The sequence below is a fragment of the Plectropomus leopardus genome, chromosome 20 (assembly GCF_008729295.1).
Source record: "Plectropomus leopardus isolate mb chromosome 20, YSFRI_Pleo_2.0, whole genome shotgun sequence".
Taxonomy (NCBI): Eukaryota; Metazoa; Chordata; class Actinopteri; order Perciformes; family Serranidae; genus Plectropomus; species Plectropomus leopardus.
In genome coordinates this window covers 20,887,672-20,904,994 of record NC_056482.1, presented here as the reverse complement: position 1 = coordinate 20,904,994, position 17,323 = coordinate 20,887,672, and the positions used below count along the sequence as shown (strand labels likewise).

Genomic DNA, 17,323 nt, shown 5'->3' with positions numbered 1-17,323 from the left:
AACAACTGATGGATTGCTTTGAAAATTGGCAGAGATGCATGGTTCCCTGCAGATGAATCCTAAATGATCCTCTAAATTTTCCTAGTGCCAGCCAAAGGTTCATATTTGTGGATGTCTCAAAGACTACTGGATGGGTTTCCATTCATGTCCTACTAAGAATGAATTTTAATAACTTTGGTGATCCCCTGAATTTTCATCCAGCAGCAATAACAGCAAAACTACAATGACATTCCCATCAGCCTCAGTTGTCCTATAGTGCTAATTTGCAAAATAGCATTGTAATATGCTAAACTAAGATTGGGTTGGCCTGGTTTGTGATTGGGTTTATTGCAAAATGTGTTGTTTTTTTCGATGTTATTTTTGCTGTTGCCAATATTATGTCTCCATAGATGGACAACATCTGAAGGGTGAAGGTTTCACTGTGGCTCATGTTTAGCCACATGACTCATTATTTAGAGCAAATGGAGAGCCTCACCGGATTTGACCTTGTGAGAGGTTCTTGTTATGAAATGCTGTTTGGACACCAGAAGTGATAGAGTGCTGGTGAGGCCTTCAGAGGAGGCCAATTACAGTGGTCACATCTGGCCTCTACTGAAAGGACTGCAAAAGACTACTTGATTCAAACCAACTGCCTTTTATTATCACTCGCTTTCTTTAATTTTACTGTTTGTGTGTGTCCATTAGTACATAGAAATACAATGCTGAGCTTAAAACTGTTGCGAGTTTGCTGAACTTGTTTGTTTTTCCACATGAATGTCTTTGCAAAACGCGGACATATTATCAGGTTGCTTTCACCGAAAAGAATACTACCGTGTAGGTGACATATGCAAATAGCTTAATACAACTGATGCTTAAGTTTATTGTAAGGCAGCACCCTTTAGTGGCCTTAGTAATAATTACTACTACAGAGAAAGAAATGACACAAGGTAGTATAAAACCAGACAAAGTCTGTGTAATGCTGTTTAAAGATGGATGAAGACTGTATATGTTGGGCAGAAGCATTGATGGATAGGCCAAACAAGAACAGGACTTTTACCAAGGAGACGTTTGTGTTGTGTTTGTGTTTGTGACCCAAAGTAAATGCTGACTTCTTTTAATAACAATGTGACATAGTATGCTAAAATGTGTGGAATACAATGTAAGTGACATATGGCTGTTTTATGACATACATGACAGTACGCTAGCAACACAAGTACTTATTTAGAGCCAAATCATATGTTTTCTAAACCTAACAAGCTCATTTTGTTGCCTAACCCCTATCACAAAGACTTATAGCGTAAGTGACCATTCCATAAGTTTAAAGACATGTTTAAAACTCTGGTCATTAGAACTGTCATATATGTTGAATTTGTTTGAGGTCAGTGAAAATCGACCTGTTCATGAATTCTATAGTTGTCAACTACAGTTGTGGAGATCACCTTGGGGAAGGTAAATCCTGTGATCAGAATAGTTAGTCCTATTACTCTTACTCACATAATGCTAATGTCTTAGTGAATTTAATAGTGACAATAAAATACTCCCCATTTTTCTCTGGACCCCCTGGAACTCCCTTGAATCCCTGTTTGAGAACCACTGATCTACAACGTGCCATTTACGTATTTCTTTATTTGTTGATGCCTTCCTCTGCAGTGGCCATGAATAAATCTTCCTCACTCAATCGTAATAGCATGTTTTCTGTTTTATTTATTACAGTATTCACTGTCAATCTTTTCTTCATCTTAATAGGGACCTTCTGTACAGATTATAACTTATAACATCCTTTGGTTCTTTTGGTGTTTACTTTGATTTGCAGTTTATCCTCTAGCTTTTTTCCATGCTTTAATCAAAATTGTAAGCAGCATTCTCCTTGATTCTGTCATGCAGACCAGAAACATGCTGTTTTTTTTAGTCGAGTCCTTCATTGTAGTCAAACAAGAACAAACACAAAAATAGTATTGTTCTTGTGGCATGTCAGGGTATCAGATGTCTGCGGGGGAGTCATCCATTGTAGTGGTTCTTCTCACACGGATACCCTTTTAACCTAGCACGCCATGTTTACATGCACAAATGGTCTTGAGTCATTCTGCTACAACATATTTTCTGCTCTCTATGTATAGTCAACAGATTATGTGGGTAATTATAAAATATGTCAACATGTTGATTTTACATGATTACATGTTGTCTGCAGTAACTGAGGTGTACTGATGTCTAATGCTGTCACCAGTGCATTAATAAATTTAAAGCTTGAAAGTGGAAAGCTGCCTTATTCCCAAGAACACTGCGACTTGAGGAGGCCCTCAGGACAGATATAATTCTTTTAGGGGACATTTTAATGGTGATGCTCACGCTCATTTCAAAAGAAATCAAACACAGCTAATAAAAGTCAGCTTAGCCCCACAGAACTCATAAAAGAAAATCATTTTGTGTCATCTCAGCTTTGCTCAACAGACCTACGCCTAAAACCACAACAAAGAGCCAATATTAACAATAATGAGAATACAATAGTGCAGTTTTACAACACTTGCTAATTCAGAGTTGCTAAATATTAATTTGCAGCCACAGCTTGTAACACTCTGCTCAATCTATTCACAGATGTTTACACTGGTTCACGTTTGTTCACTTCATTTAAGTTCAGTCTAACAAGTCTTAAAAGTTCCTTTTGCAAATTACAGGTTATAGTGAGATGAAAAAAAGGGTACTTCATTGATCTCATATGTGAGGAGCTGGACTCTGGACATGTTCAGTGTGAGGCAGGGGAAACAGCTTGCACTACTGTGTCCGAAGTTAAAAACTTCCTCTGACCACTTAAAGCTGGGGTCGGCAGTCTGATTCAGGCGTCATTGGGCAAAAATCCCATAATAACCTTTGAGCATATTGTAATTCAAGTGGTCTGAGAGATTCTTCTGTCCATTGCATGCTAAATGACAGTCAAAGACTCACAATCTTTACGATGCAAACGCTCTTTTGTGCACTGAAGATATTGTGCGTGTAGAAATTAACACTTTGATGATGGATATCACCTTCTATGACAAAAGTAGTATATTTTCCAAAAAAATCTCAATGGCTCTGACAATCTGTTTTTTCTCTTATTAGCAGAACATCAACTGTAGCTTTTGAAAGTCTGGTGAAGGGTTTTGGTCCAATTACTGGAAGGTAAATAATGTTTCTCACTCCCACATAAGTTATTGCTGACAGGATGCCTCAAGTGATTTGGACCGACAAGACAGATGCCGTCCACATTGATTTCAGTCTTTTAATCACTAACATATTATGTAAAGCACACGATGTTTGCCAAGCCCAGCCCTGCACCTCGACACCCCAACCCAGCTCTGATATCTTCCCTGGCAGAATGTGACAGCATCCACACCACCTGTTTTTCGGAGCCAATTTTCAACATGTACCCCTACATCTGTACTTATAAAACATGTATTGTATGTCAATGCAAGCCTGTGCATGTGACTGTAAAACACTGCCAACATTTGATATGGTACCCATCTCGTATGTCCTGAGGACACAGTCGGACTTGCTGCGGTCAAAAGTCTGCAGCCAATGAGATGCCCGTTTGTCATTATTTCTGGACCTGTTTTCTTTTTACCAATACTTTTATATTTCATAGTAGATGATAATTAATTAAAATCATTGAAGGTTTATCAAAGCTGTTGGCTCAAAAAAATACAGGAAATACACGAGTTAATGTAATATGGATTGAGGTTCTGATCATATTGGCTCACAGCACAACTGTGGTGGAGGTGAATTGGTTCCTAACCACCTTTATAACAGCCTGCAGAGAGCATATGTTGAAGTGTGTAGGAAGGATATAGATTTAGTCACATTTACACTATGTAGGCCTATAAACACCTTCTCCTTTCCGCCACAGGATGTGGTGAAAAACAGGTGATCTCAGAACAACATGTGTTGGGAAACTCCACCTATATTCTCTATCGCAAAACTATTTAAAGGTAAAATACAGACACCAGAATAAAGGATGCTCCTTAACAATACTAATTTTTCCTCACCTTGCGTGTGATGATCTTTAACCTACTGACTGACACGTGTACACATATTGAGATGGAAGTCCTGTATGATTTAACCTTATCCTTTTTTCATCTTCTGTTTTAGTGTTTTCGGTTTACATTTTGTGATAATTATTAATAGTGTGTCTTAAGCACAAAACAACTTATATTTGATAAATAATGTATACAGAGTTGTGTGTAGCTACAATTCCTGAATGTGCTTGATAGACTTTTACAACTTCTCCTAAAAAAGACACTTTTAAAAGCCCTCTGAGTACAAGCATATAGAAACGTCACATACCTCTCTGTATTCCGTAACTTGAGGTGACCAGAACTAGCAGAAAGAGGATCTTGAAGACTGAAATGGTTTCTAGAGCCTTCATCCTGGTTCTTGAGTGATCCAGCTTAACAAAGCGTACAGAATAAACCCTCTGGTTAGATTCCCATGGCTGGTAAGGAGACGTTCTCACTTGGTGCGTTTCTTCACCGTGTGCGTCTGCGTGTGTCTTGGCCAGGGACAACCATGAGCTCTGTGCTTGATGAGGACCAGCTCAGTCACTGTGTGTGTGTGTGTGTGTTTGTGATGGACAGTGGCAGCTGCAAGCTGTCCTCATGTACAGTCGCTCAGGTTTTGTAGCTTTGCTCAAAGCTCTGAGGCACCAGTGCTGGAAAGTTATCCTCATTCACAGTAATCAACAACAGTGTCAGTGTACTGTTTATTCGTGGAACTGCACAACAAAGTGTATTCAACATTTGGCTTTCTAGTGCCACATCAGTCTAAATAAGTCACATTTAGGATACAACTGAAATTGGAATCAAAACATAGAGAGCACTATATAATACATTACAAATCCACTTTTTAGCATGCTGTACAATGCTTTTATTGTCACCTATGCCCAATTCTGCTTATATTCAGTCCAAGTTACCGCATACTGCAGTACAAAACAGAATACCTATATACTGTATAGAGCACGACACAAATGGAAAAATCTGAAATTAAAGCAGTAGAGAATAGTCACATCATCACCCAGATGTTAGAACATAAGAGAGCTTTCCTTTTTCATAAATTTCAGTGTCAGAATACTGTTCAGATACAGTCCATCACAATACACTGTATCTAATTTTATCATTAGTGTTCAGTCTTATATGCAGATATAAAGATTATTAACACATACATACTGTAAAACATTAGCAACAATATTCATTTTTACAAACAAATATACATATTCCAACTTGCTATTTAACATGTATTTACTGTTACAAGTTGACACACAAACACATATGCACACTAATACACACACGCACACACACACACACACACACACACACACACACACACACACACACACACACACACACACAGAGTCCTTTGTGTCCACCTGTTGCCTGCCAGCCTGTATGTCCTGTTTTATTTTAGGAAAGGAATGGCATTTCAGTTCATTTGCTCCTTATCCATTCTGCTTTGGATGGAGTCAACTATTGTACTTGCTCAGCAGGCACAGTTACACATTGTTCTTAAAAGAAACACTGCAGAATTTATATGTTGTTTTAAGCGTTGTAAATTAGTGTTGTCACATTCATGGAATTTCTAACTTTGATAAAATACATGAAGAAACATTGAGATTCAATACTATTTCCAATAGCACAGGGACAAATTAATATAGTAAAGATAGTAAATGTTTTTTATTGAAAAATAATCATTACAAGACTAGAACATGATAAGGACAGCTTTTCTTTTCTTGTTTGGTAGCAGAGAACAGCAGAATTACTTTAGTAAATTTTTTTTTTTAAAAAGAGAGTAAGAAAGTGCATCAGGTGCAAGAGTATTGTTGCTGCAGAAAATAAGTGTTCAAAACCATTTCAAATATTCAGAAATTATATGTGTATATGTAAGTACATACAATGTAGTTATATGACTGTAATTTTGTGCAACAGAATGGGGCTGGATCTTGAACTTTGGAGAATGCCAACTCTTGGCAAAACAAAACCTACAGCCTTCATAAGGCTGCCATAAAGTATGTCATGTGACAAAGATTGGAGATTTAGTTTCTTTTCGCATATATTTTTCCTCTCATTTCATATTATCTTCAAGTCTTAGATTACAAAAAAAAAAAAAAAAAAACACATATGTACTATAAAGTACAAAGCAGACCAGCTACAGTGCATCATTTTAGAAGTTCTGTATTGGTGACACTGCACACCACTAGGTGATGCTGTCATGCAGGATACATGATTTTATTTTTTCTAATAAGGTCAACACACCTCTGACGTATCTCAAACACATCCAAGAAACCAATACCAGACCAAAAGAAAAAATAAACATTACAGTATCACACTACTTCTATGCCAGGGACCACTGACTCAGCAGGATAATTCTGGACAGCTTTTGTTCTAATGCTCTGACTCCCTCTGCTGACACAGAAATGAACTGCTCCTCTTGTATAATCACAATAGTGAACTGAATAACGTGTACACTGAATTAAATTAATCAGAGAGACTTAAAAGTGGAAAAAAAAAAGACTTGTTTCACAAATTGCACACTGCCTGTGTACTCCCTGAATTACCATGGATCCTACTGTTGGCATGGAGTAAATAGCTCAACCAGTCTTCTGCCCTACGTGTTTGCATTACATGCATTCAGTCATCCTGGATTTTGTCTTATTATGGAGCATTGGATTACACTGCTTGTCTTTGAACAGTTGAACTTACCAGCTGTTTTCTGTTGAGATGGCATAAACACTTTGGGTATGGCTACAATTAAAAGGCACATTTGACCCTGGTTTTCTTAGTACCACCAAAACAAACTTTTACTTTTAGATCATACACAGCTCCTGCTTCACCAGATGTATAGTTCAATAAAATATGTATTTTTTTGGTGTTTTTAAAGGAGCAATTTAACAACTTAAAGTTAAAAAAAATCTGGCAAGGTGTTCCAGAGTTGAGGGGCCATGACTGCAAGGGCCAAGTCTCCTCTGGTTTTCAGCACAGCTTTGGAATTATGACATAGGATCTCAGGCTGCACTCTTGCTTGTATGGGGTTACCAAGTCAGAAATATCGTCGGGAGTCAATCACATATGAGTGATGGATTATCATTAAAATAATGACATGCAATGCAGATTATAAAATAATAATGATAATAATACATAAATACATTTTGGAATCATTCAGAGGATGTGATGGGTTTACAAGATGACCAAAATGAAGCATTTTCATCAAATTTGAATTTTTGCAGTGAGGCTTAAGGGCTTTTGAAGGCATGACTCACAGGTGTGATGAAAACTGAGTCTTAACCTATGATAACAACTTCAAATTTCTAAGATAACCAGTCTTTTCTGTAAAACACATGCTCAATTGCAAGATGTTATTTGAATTTAAGATCTGAAAAAAAATGAAACTGATATGATGCCTTTGTAATATTTGATACAGAGGTAAAATGTAGAAGGAGAATAGTAAAGGTCTGAGCATTGATCCCTGAGGTACTTCATGCCAGAAATAGTTCTGGAGGAAGGACTCCCCTATAATCACACCTTACAGATGAATGGGAATTAAACTAGTCTGAAGCAGCACCCTCTATGGTATTGAATCTTTATTTATTCCAAATGAACAGGGGAGTCAGTCAACTAGCCTAGCCTCACCTGAAATATTGCTTGCATCACCTGTCCGTGTTTGGCATCATTTGGTGTTTGCTTTCCACCTAACAATCATCATGACTGAGGTGCCTTTGATTGAACTAATTACTATGTGTATTGGATGTCTGTCCTCAGAGAGCCCTCCTGGATTATTGTTCTCTTTATTCTACCTGCAGCTGTCATCTCCTACCAGCTGCACATTGTCTATTCTTCAGTGCTGCTTCCGGTGGCTTACCAGTTTCAGACAGCCATCTTTAAGGCAAGGATTTCATAACTGTTCAGCCTTTTGTCCATTTTTTTAACTGTATGTCTATTTCCATATTTCCCGTAAACTGTTTTTAGAGCAACTTAAAACTAGAGTCAGAGTCTTTGTATGTGTACACATACACGAAACACAGATTTCTTATGAGGTAACCTTTTGAAAGTTGGCTTACAACAGGGCTGCTCTCTCTTTCTTTCTAGACATGCTCACTACACACACACACACACACACACAAAAAAAAAACAAAAAAACAGGCGAGTCATATCTGATGTCAGTCAGCCCCTCCTTCCCAACGCTGTCTCAACCTGTCCTGTAATAATTAACCAGCTGCTGCAGTGCTACACAAACTCAACTCCAACCAAATGCACTGTACTCTGGACCTATGAACACACAGATACACACACAGAGACACACACACACACACACACACACAAAAGTTTTAAAAAATTAAACATGGAGTGAACTTGCTTCATTTGTTCGGAGATTGTAAGACTGCCTGATTGGACCTGAATGTAAGTTTGATCATCTTTATTTAATGCTTCAGTTTGTTAAGTGATTTACTGTGGAAGTGAAAGAAAGCAACAGTGCTACTTTTAGTTAATAACAATATTAGCTATTACATAATGTGCCTGAGCATGTTCATGGCTTATAGTTTATTAAAACCTGGACACATGTCATGTACACAAGTGTAAGAGGTTAAATTTTGATTATAATGTATTAACAGCATTTATTTAGTTGTCAACTTCATGATTGAATTCAAAATTCAGTTAAACTTTTCCATAATTTGGGTATGGTTCTGCTGCAATTTGATATGTTTAAAGACACAATTTAAAGTACATGTACATTTTTCAGACTAACCAGAACTTAAAGGGACAGAGTTTCAACAGGGGGCACTATGCTAACATGACATCATATTTGAGTGACAAAGAGCAAGTGTCACAAACTAGACGACATCACAAAAGGACAAAGGAGTGGAGTAAATGAGAAGGAAAAGCAGAGACAGGGGGAGTGGCACACAAGAGAGCAACATAGAGAGAATCTGGGTGTGTCGTGGTGTACTTTGGCTTTTCTCCCACTGGCTATGTTTTGTCTGGCACACAGTTTTACCTTAAAAAAGCTTCTGTTTACTACTTACACTGCACTCTGAGTTAGTCAAGATTTGGGCCCATTGGTGCTGGATATGAAAAAAACAGCAAAGTGTCTCCACTTTTAGTCCGTCCTCATAATTGGATTCTAGTCAGCCTCATTGCCACCAGTTGGACTGCTTTGATTTGTTGCTGTTTTCTCCTCTGCGGTAGCAGCTTGCAGTGTTGAAAGAAAACCTTAAATTCATGTGGCAATGCCTCAAAGTGAAGTTGAGCATGATGGATAATTATATAGGGGGAAGTAGCGATGACACAGGATTGTTAAAGTTCTAAACAAGGTGTTTTTTTTTCTTTTGCACTGGATAAAAATCACTGGTTATCTTGTTTTGTGAGATCCTTTGGCATCCAGGCACAGAGCAGTTGTTAAAGGTTAAAATAGTTGCTGCTCAGTAGCTGTGTTGGATGTATGACATAATATTGACTTTGCAATGTTGACACAGTACTTCTCCGCTATAGTTGACTTTGCTTTGACTTTTGACATGTATATGATTCACAAATTACACACATGCACATACATGTCGACACACACACACACAAACACACAGTGTTTGGATGTATTTGCTCCAGGCAACCTTAAAACCTGCATGTTGAGGCTTGAAAGAACCACAGTGAAGTGCTCACATCAGTTCAAGTTAGAGACATAGGGGAGAGACCTTGGACTTATTGTACTAAAGACAGCTTCTTTCTTTCTTGTTATCCTGCCTCTCTCAAGAACTTTTTATTTTGTAATGAAGAGGTTTTTGTAAACCTTTACTAAACTTTTTATGCAAATACATCTGCCCTTTTCCAGCCATGTCCAATGCCAGGTCTGTTCAGACATAAACATTCACACTTGAGAGTCATTGTTTACAACATGAGCAAGTGAGCAGCCTCCAAGCAGATGGCAAATGAGTTCTTGAGTCTAAAGTCCTGCACCTGCCCATAGGTGTTTGTTGAAATCCAGAAAAAGAAAGGCAGATTTACATTTCCATGCAAAGTCTGACCTCTATTTACCAAAACAATGCAACCATTTTACACTGAATCAGATAAGAATACATTTAAGATCTAAACAAATTGTCAGAAAAAAAATGTTTGCCTTGTACATTTCTGCAAACAATGGATATGTTGCGTGCTATTATTTAGTGAATATGTTAAAACTTCATATTTCAACAACACGTTTAGGCACAAAACAAAAATTAGTTTTTGTTATGATAAGATCATGTCTAGTTTAAATACCTGGTTTTGGGGGGTCAGTCCTGGGAGGAAAAGCAGCAATATTTGGGTAAAAATCAGTTTTGGTGCCACTATGCCAACTGGAATTGTAGTAATATCCAGGTAGAAAACAACTTATTTTCTTTAACATGTAACTTCCATTCATGTCAGAGAGAATATGTGCTAACTTGTGAAACACTTCTGATATTATATGTGGACTACAATTTCACATGCAATAAATTCCAGTGATGTGTTTTTCAGAAATCATATATGACGTCGGTTATCATGTTTGGTACCAGATATTTAACATTTGTTATCCCATGTGACAATGCTTTCAATAGATTGACATATCGGCACATGTTGTTTTTGGACAGTTTTAATAATTTTCTTTCACATGTAACAACAAATTTCACATGTTCATATAAAAGAGATCAGTACATCCACATTAGTCTTAGATTAATAATACAGGATTGCCTTACAATCTGTAAATTTTGCAAGGGACTTTGTGTACTGCACCTTTAAATTTTGTTGTTGATGTTTTAAAATGGTTTCTCTCACTCTGCAAGAGTGAACTGTCAGTCAGAAAGAGGAGTAGTGGTGCTACAGGGATGACAGCTGCTGAATACCTGAGATATTTCCTCCACCAGCAAACAGGCTGACACAGAGAGAGTTGTAAAGAGTGACAGAAAGGACAAAGAGGACAGAAGGCTGCTTTCACACTACTGTGCAATTCAGAGAAAAAGAAAAAAGAAAAGAGATTTAAAGAGAGGCCACATGGATACTCCAACAATCTGTGCTCACTGGAGCAGGCTTCAGAGTCTGCGACCAAAGAATAAACAACTGGTTGGCTCTACACTGTCATCACTGGTTACTGGGTGGAGTACTGTTATTAAATCTCTTTGGAGACAGCACAAAAAAAGAAAGTGAAAGAGTAAAGGCACAGCTTGACAGAGAAAGAGAGGGATAAATATAACACAAAAACTTCAGAAAGAGAGAAAGAGAGAGAGAGGAAAAGAGAGGGAGGAAAGAGATATTTAGAGCACAGAGAGAGAAGACAGTGGCAAAGAAACAGATTCAAGGGGAGAGCTCTGATTTGTCATGTTAGAGACGGTAAGACTCTAATTATATTGTTCATTTTTGGAAGAGGGTGACACAGTGCTAGTTGTACAATTGCAGTGAAGTCCATTTTATGTGCAGTTCTTCGCTCCATATTGACATAATGCTGGTGCTACTCAACAAGTCGGCAGCCTCCGGTGTTTGTCTCCTGCTTCAGGCTCCAGATGTACGAATGTCAACAGAAGCTGCTGCTACAAATGATTTGTCGATTTCTTTCTGCAGTAACCAGAGATGAATGGAGCAGCTCTTCCCCCAGTGATTCAGGCAGGGGATGGGAGGACACTGTCCAGGTGGGTCACTTTGTATGCAGATGAGACTCTCATTGTTTGAAAGTACTCCATTATTATTAGCTTTATTTATTTTTTATTATTTTAACTTCACTTTTGGTTCAGTTTCACCTTTATTTGACAGATGACAGTTTAAAAAAAGGGAAAGAGAGACAGAAGGTATGACATTAAGGTCCCAAGGCTGGAATCAAATTCCAGATGTTGCAGTTATGTGGCATGCACTGCAAAAAGCTGGCTACCAAGTCTCCATGTTGACACTATTAAAAGTTCTGTATGCATTTGAGGGCATCAATATAGTAACAAATGACTATTTGCTATGTAAATATATTGTGGAGTAAATACGCCTAGAGCAGAGAATGATCTACCACTACCACGGCTTTGCGCTCACACAGCTGATGCTGTAGTATCGGGACAGCACTGCGGCCAAAATGTATTGCCTACCATCTGTTTTCTCACTGGTTAATTAAAAACAATTCTTTGATGCTGATTATTAGCTGCTTAGCTGCTGGCTCAGCCAACTCCATGTTGAGAGACTGCAGAAAATTAGCCTACAAAAGAAAAGAAAAAAAACAACAATAAAATGTAAGATTGTTTTTTAACATGTATTCATTCATTGCTGTTGTTTTTATTTCAGAGCAGAGTTCCTCTCAACACTGAACACCTACAACTGCTTCCTAAAGGACCACACTCAGCTGCACCTCAGTTACTTTAAGGTATGATTGTGCAGTATTTAAAACATGGACTAGTTTGTTTGTTGTTTTGTAATTGTTACGAAAGGGAAAGTGTACACATAATTACTATCTTTAGAACTCTTATGCTGCATTCACGTGGAATCAGGCAGATGGTAGACAGACAAGACCTTTTTAATTCTCCTTGTGTAAGGTAGCTGTGTAACATGTGGTTGGAAATTCCATCATGGAGGATGGCAAAGTTGAAATATTTTAACTTTGGATGGCAATGCTGTCTACCGTTACCATCAGCAGTATTCTCTGCCAGCCTTGCATAATTTTACTGTCTTGTTCTCTCCTTGTTTTCCTACCAATGTCTGCCTGAATCCATATGAACGCAGCATTATTTATGAGAGATTATTGGTGTTAGGGCTGGGGCGTTAGGGTTATGGGTAAGGGATTAGGGGTTAGAATGACTGTTTGACTGTACTTATACAACATTCAGGTATTTGTTGGTCTGTCTGTATAATAGGATGATAGAGAGGTGGTGGTGGAAGGCTTCCTGAATATCTCCTGGGGAGTAAGGAGGCCCATCAGGCTGAAAATACAGGATGATAAACAGATTATCCCCTTTGCTCCTCTGACCTCAACCGACCCCAACAGTCCTGTCAGCCCAATCGGAGACAAGAGGTAGCTTTTAATTTTTGTGCGATAATTAGAATATGTCAACAACGCAGAGGGATTTGATAAATGTATGGCGGCCTTGAGAGCTCATTACACTGCAAATTACAAAAACATGTAGATAGACACAACACAAATGCAAAAAAAAAAACAAATGAAACAAAAACAATTTGACAACACAATATAGAGTATCTTCCAGTTTCTGCAACAAGTTTTGTCCTTTGTGCAACACATGATAGAGTCAGCTTTTAAAACAATTAATATTTGTGTGAATCAAATGTTTTACACCAAGATTAAAACTTTAAACTGAACTGATTTTACTGCATGCAGGTAGCTAGGATCAGTTTTAAGTCTCTGACATATTTTCCTTCCTCCTCTGTCTCTCTCTGCAGGGGTATGTCACGATGGGGAGAATACGTTGACCTTCACCAGATAGATGAGATGGCTGAGACACCACAGGACACAGTGGTCACCAAACCTTTACCAGGTTGGTTTTATTTTCCTCCCATATTCCCATTAGGTTTTTACTACAATTTTATCAAAGCAATGATGGAAGAAGTGCTTAAATCTTTTACTTAAGTGAAAGTAGCAATACCAAAGTGTAAAAATACTCTGTCACAAGTAAAAGTTATATATTCAAAATGTTACTTGGGGTAAAACACAAAAGTATTAGCATTTAAATGTGCTTCATGTACATTAAGTAAATGTTCGCATGGCTTACTTTATAATAATGTATATTTTTGGATTTGTGGGGTTAATTAGGGCTAATTTCAACTGATAACTGAGTAGTTTACTGTAATCTATAGTACATTATAGTTAAGTTTATTTGATTTTGTATTAATAATCTGAATTGTAACTAGTAAATAAAGTTATACTTGTAATCCACCCCAGTTTAAAAGTTCTGTTTGCATGACATTACAGCATACTGACATGACTCTTCAAAGGACATAAAATCCCCAAACAGAATAATTTCTAAATTGTAAAATAAACTTCATCTTTAGTTTTATTATTAACAATTTTTTTTAAAAAAGATGTATTTCTCTGTTTAGCTGCAAAAACACGAAAGAAGAATACTATGGAATATATTGATGTTACTCTCTCAAAATGTTGAACATAAGTCCCTGTGTACCTAACACAGGTCCAGCTGTTTATGAGACGACCACACTGCGTCCTGTGAGGCAGAAGAACTCCGAGCTGGAGGCCGAGTCCAACCTGTTCCGCTGTATGAGTGATGCTTCATTGGTGAAGAGGAGGAGGAGCAGAGGGAAGTCTGCAGCACAAAGAGAGAAAGAAAGACAACATCGCTTCTCCATCAATGGACACTTCTACAACTATAAGGCAGGTTTCTGCTTAACGTGACCTCTTTTTTTTCTGTGTGTACTGTAGCTCTACAATCTCTCACTGTCTCCTACAGACCTCTATCTTCACTCCTTCCTATGGCACACCAACTAAAGTCCGTATTTCCAGCAGGATGACCACAAACCAGGTCATTGAACAGCTACTAAACAAGTTCAAGGTGAGCTTTTATACATATTCTTCAAAGTGAAGGAGGGAAATCACAGTGATGTACTATTTTAATCAAAAGTATGTATGAGGCACTGCATTGTTACTGACTCAAACAAACATTTTTATAGGTAGGACTGAACCCTACATGTAATATGTGATATTTTTGTGAATGATCAAGAAATTAAAAATAACTCAGTGTATATTAAGAAAAAGAAGCTCACTAAAATAAACACCTAAATATATTTATCTTTGGATGTTTGGTGGCAAGACAGTTGAAATGTTTTAAATTGAGCAGTGCATGAAAAAAAAAATACTTTTCACCTACAGTGTCTCTCCGACAAAAAAAAGTTAATTAATTAATTTAAATAAATAAATGAATTACTGTAAAAAATAAATAAATAATTAAAAAATCATGTAAGTAGACCAGAGATGCAGGCTACAAAATAATGTGATGTATTAAATGGTAAAAAAAAAATAGACGTTTATCAGAACAATGATTTTTGATATGTTAAAATATTTTTCTTGTATCTACAGATAGAGAACGATCCCCAGGAATTTGCTCTGTATTGTGTTCACCAGAGTGGAGGTTTGCTTTGTTACACTGTAAATTAAATAATTAGACAGTGGAAAGCAGCAACATGCTTAACTGATGTGTGTGTGTGCATGTGTTGTCCAGAAAAGAGGAAGCTCACTGACAGAGACCAGCCCCTATGGGAGCGCATACTACAGGGACCCTCCGATGACATAATGAAGATCTTTTTGATCGACATGGACGAAGAGGAAGTCAGCAATGATGTGAGTGTTCTTACCCCGCTTCCTGAGGGGCTAACATAGAGACCGACCAAGACACTTTTAGCATATCTATCCCTATTACTGGAAAAATATTTTAGCAGAAGACATTGCATCCAGGTACCCCAGAGCAGCTTCATTTGAGATTACCAAAAGAAAATGTAAGTATATTTATTTATTTAGTATTTATTTATATATATATATATATATATATATATTTTTTTTTTTTTGGTTAGTTTTCAAGGTTTTTTCTTATAACCTTTTACTTTTTTTTTTTTTTTTTTATGCTGTTTGCACATATCATGCCAATTTACTGGCTGCCTTTTCTACCTGCTTACATTTCTAAGGTTAAAATTTGCAAATGATGTACAAATGAGATAATAATATATAGGGGTAAATATATAGGGGTCAGGGTTCATGTTTATAATTTTGTACATGGTAACATCTTGTTTGCGCTCCTCTCCTCTCCTCTCCTCTCCTCTCCTCTCCTCACAGGTAGCCCAGTATCTGAACTTGGAGCTTCCCATCCTGGAGCAGGTTCTGCTGAAACTCAGAGAGGAGGAGAACAGAGAGATACAGAGGGTCATTAGCAAGTCAGTATATGATCTTTTGCACTTATATACATATTAAGGGGATTCATTAGCTTTAAAAGTACTGACATCTACAGAGACATAAGGGAATGTTACACTGCATTACTTAAAGTTACTGTAGTAATACTTCTATGGCACATGATGGCGCCATTATTTTATACATTATCTTATATTGATTTGCTACTTACTCATAATGTATGTGTGTTTTTGGGTTTGTTTGCTTTTTCTGTTTTTTTCTTGTGTGTGTGTGTGTGTCTGTGTCTGTGTGTGTGTGTGTGTGTGTGTGTGTCAGGTACCACCAGCAGCACAGAATCCTAACCCGAATGCTGTCCTGTAAGATGCCACCTCATATTGAGACCAGTGTCTGACAACTGCAGATCTGAATCGTGGACACACGCCGGTCATTCATCTTAGCATCACTTTGAGAACAAAAGGGTAGCTGTGGAGAACTTTGTACATTTTGTTTTACAACATCTTAGACTTTGTAGATGCAAAAAAGCTCAGATATACTACACATGGGATGAATATTTTGGAAAACACCAACCATCTGACATAGTGACATAATACATGGTTCTTTTCCAAGTCCTACAAACCAGATTGCTTCTATCATTTTAACTCATAATATGTTTTGTTTTCCTTTCTTTTTTATATCTGTGAAATAAGTACAAAATTAGTATGTAAAATGCTGCTGTAAATACCTGTAAATCAGTGATGTGTGTTAATAAATATAAGTTTGGGACCAGCATGGCCTGATATCTTTTGTGCTTTTAGTTTGTGCAATAATCCCCCAAAAAATTTCATAAAATTGTTAAAGTTAGCGAATTATTCAATACATACAAACACATGTATGAATTGATTAATAACATTTTCAATGTAAATGGTTTAACAGAAAAACATTGTGAAAGCAATGACTTCCTTCCACAGACCTTGCTGTGAGAAGTTTTATGTAGGAACTATTTTCTCTTAACCGAACTACACCCACCAGTTGTATCACTGCACAGAAGGAAGGACACATCTACTGCTAGCTCACCTAGCACCACTGAGCTAGCTAACATTACAATTCAGCTGAAGAGGAAGCCATTGATGTTTACATCTTGCTGTTTCAGGAGTAAGAGCCTCTCGTCCATGAGTAGATGCATCATGCATGCTTCCTTCTGCATGGTAATGCAGATGGAGGGCATAGTTTGGTAGAAAGAAAATACTTCCTATATGAAACTGCTCACAACAAGATCTGTGGATTACCTTCAGAAACTGGGTCATGATTTTTGGAAAGAGACATTGCTGTTGGTTCTTTGTGCCATTATATTAAAGAGAAGGCAGACATCTCTTCAAATGACATCTTCAACACTCTGCAACTCACCCCAAAACAATCTAGATGATAAACAGCACTACAGGTAAGAGGAAACTTGATTTTTTTTATTTTATTTTGATTTTAAAGTGAGCTGTCCCTTTAATTTGAAAGTGCA

General features: G+C 37.3%; 2 protein-coding genes across 3 annotated transcripts in view; one reads left to right on the top strand and one right to left on the bottom strand.

The window, feature by feature from the left end:
- The window catches only part of musk (muscle, skeletal, receptor tyrosine kinase), a 30,655-nt gene extending 26,224 nt beyond the window's left edge, over nt 1-4,431 (bottom strand). The window contains exon 1 of the mRNA XM_042509459.1: nt 4,294-4,431. Coding sequence (XP_042365393.1) covers nt 4,294-4,375 — 82 coding nt within the window. The 5' untranslated portion in view covers nt 4,376-4,431. The remainder of the gene's footprint in view (nt 1-4,293) is intronic.
- A 3,800-nt stretch (nt 4,432-8,231) lies between these two features.
- On the top strand, nt 8,232-16,602 carry rassf6 (Ras association domain family member 6). 2 transcript variants are annotated; one of them, XM_042509969.1, is made up of 11 exons: nt 8,232-8,396; nt 11,559-11,626; nt 12,258-12,336; nt 12,824-12,981; nt 13,365-13,459; nt 14,111-14,310; nt 14,387-14,488; nt 15,013-15,064; nt 15,155-15,273; nt 15,763-15,860; nt 16,150-16,602. In XM_042509969.1, the coding sequence occupies exons 2-11, from the start codon at nt 11,568-11,570 to the stop codon at nt 16,223-16,225; spliced, it is 1,038 nt and encodes a 345-aa protein (XP_042365903.1). In that variant the 5' UTR covers nt 8,232-8,396; nt 11,559-11,567; the 3' UTR covers nt 16,226-16,602. The 2 variants fall into 2 exon arrangements, with proteins under 2 accessions (XP_042365903.1, XP_042365904.1); XM_042509970.1 differs by lacking the exon at nt 8,232-8,396 and adding an exon at nt 11,245-11,330.
- Nucleotides 16,603-17,323: the final 721 nt, after the last annotated feature.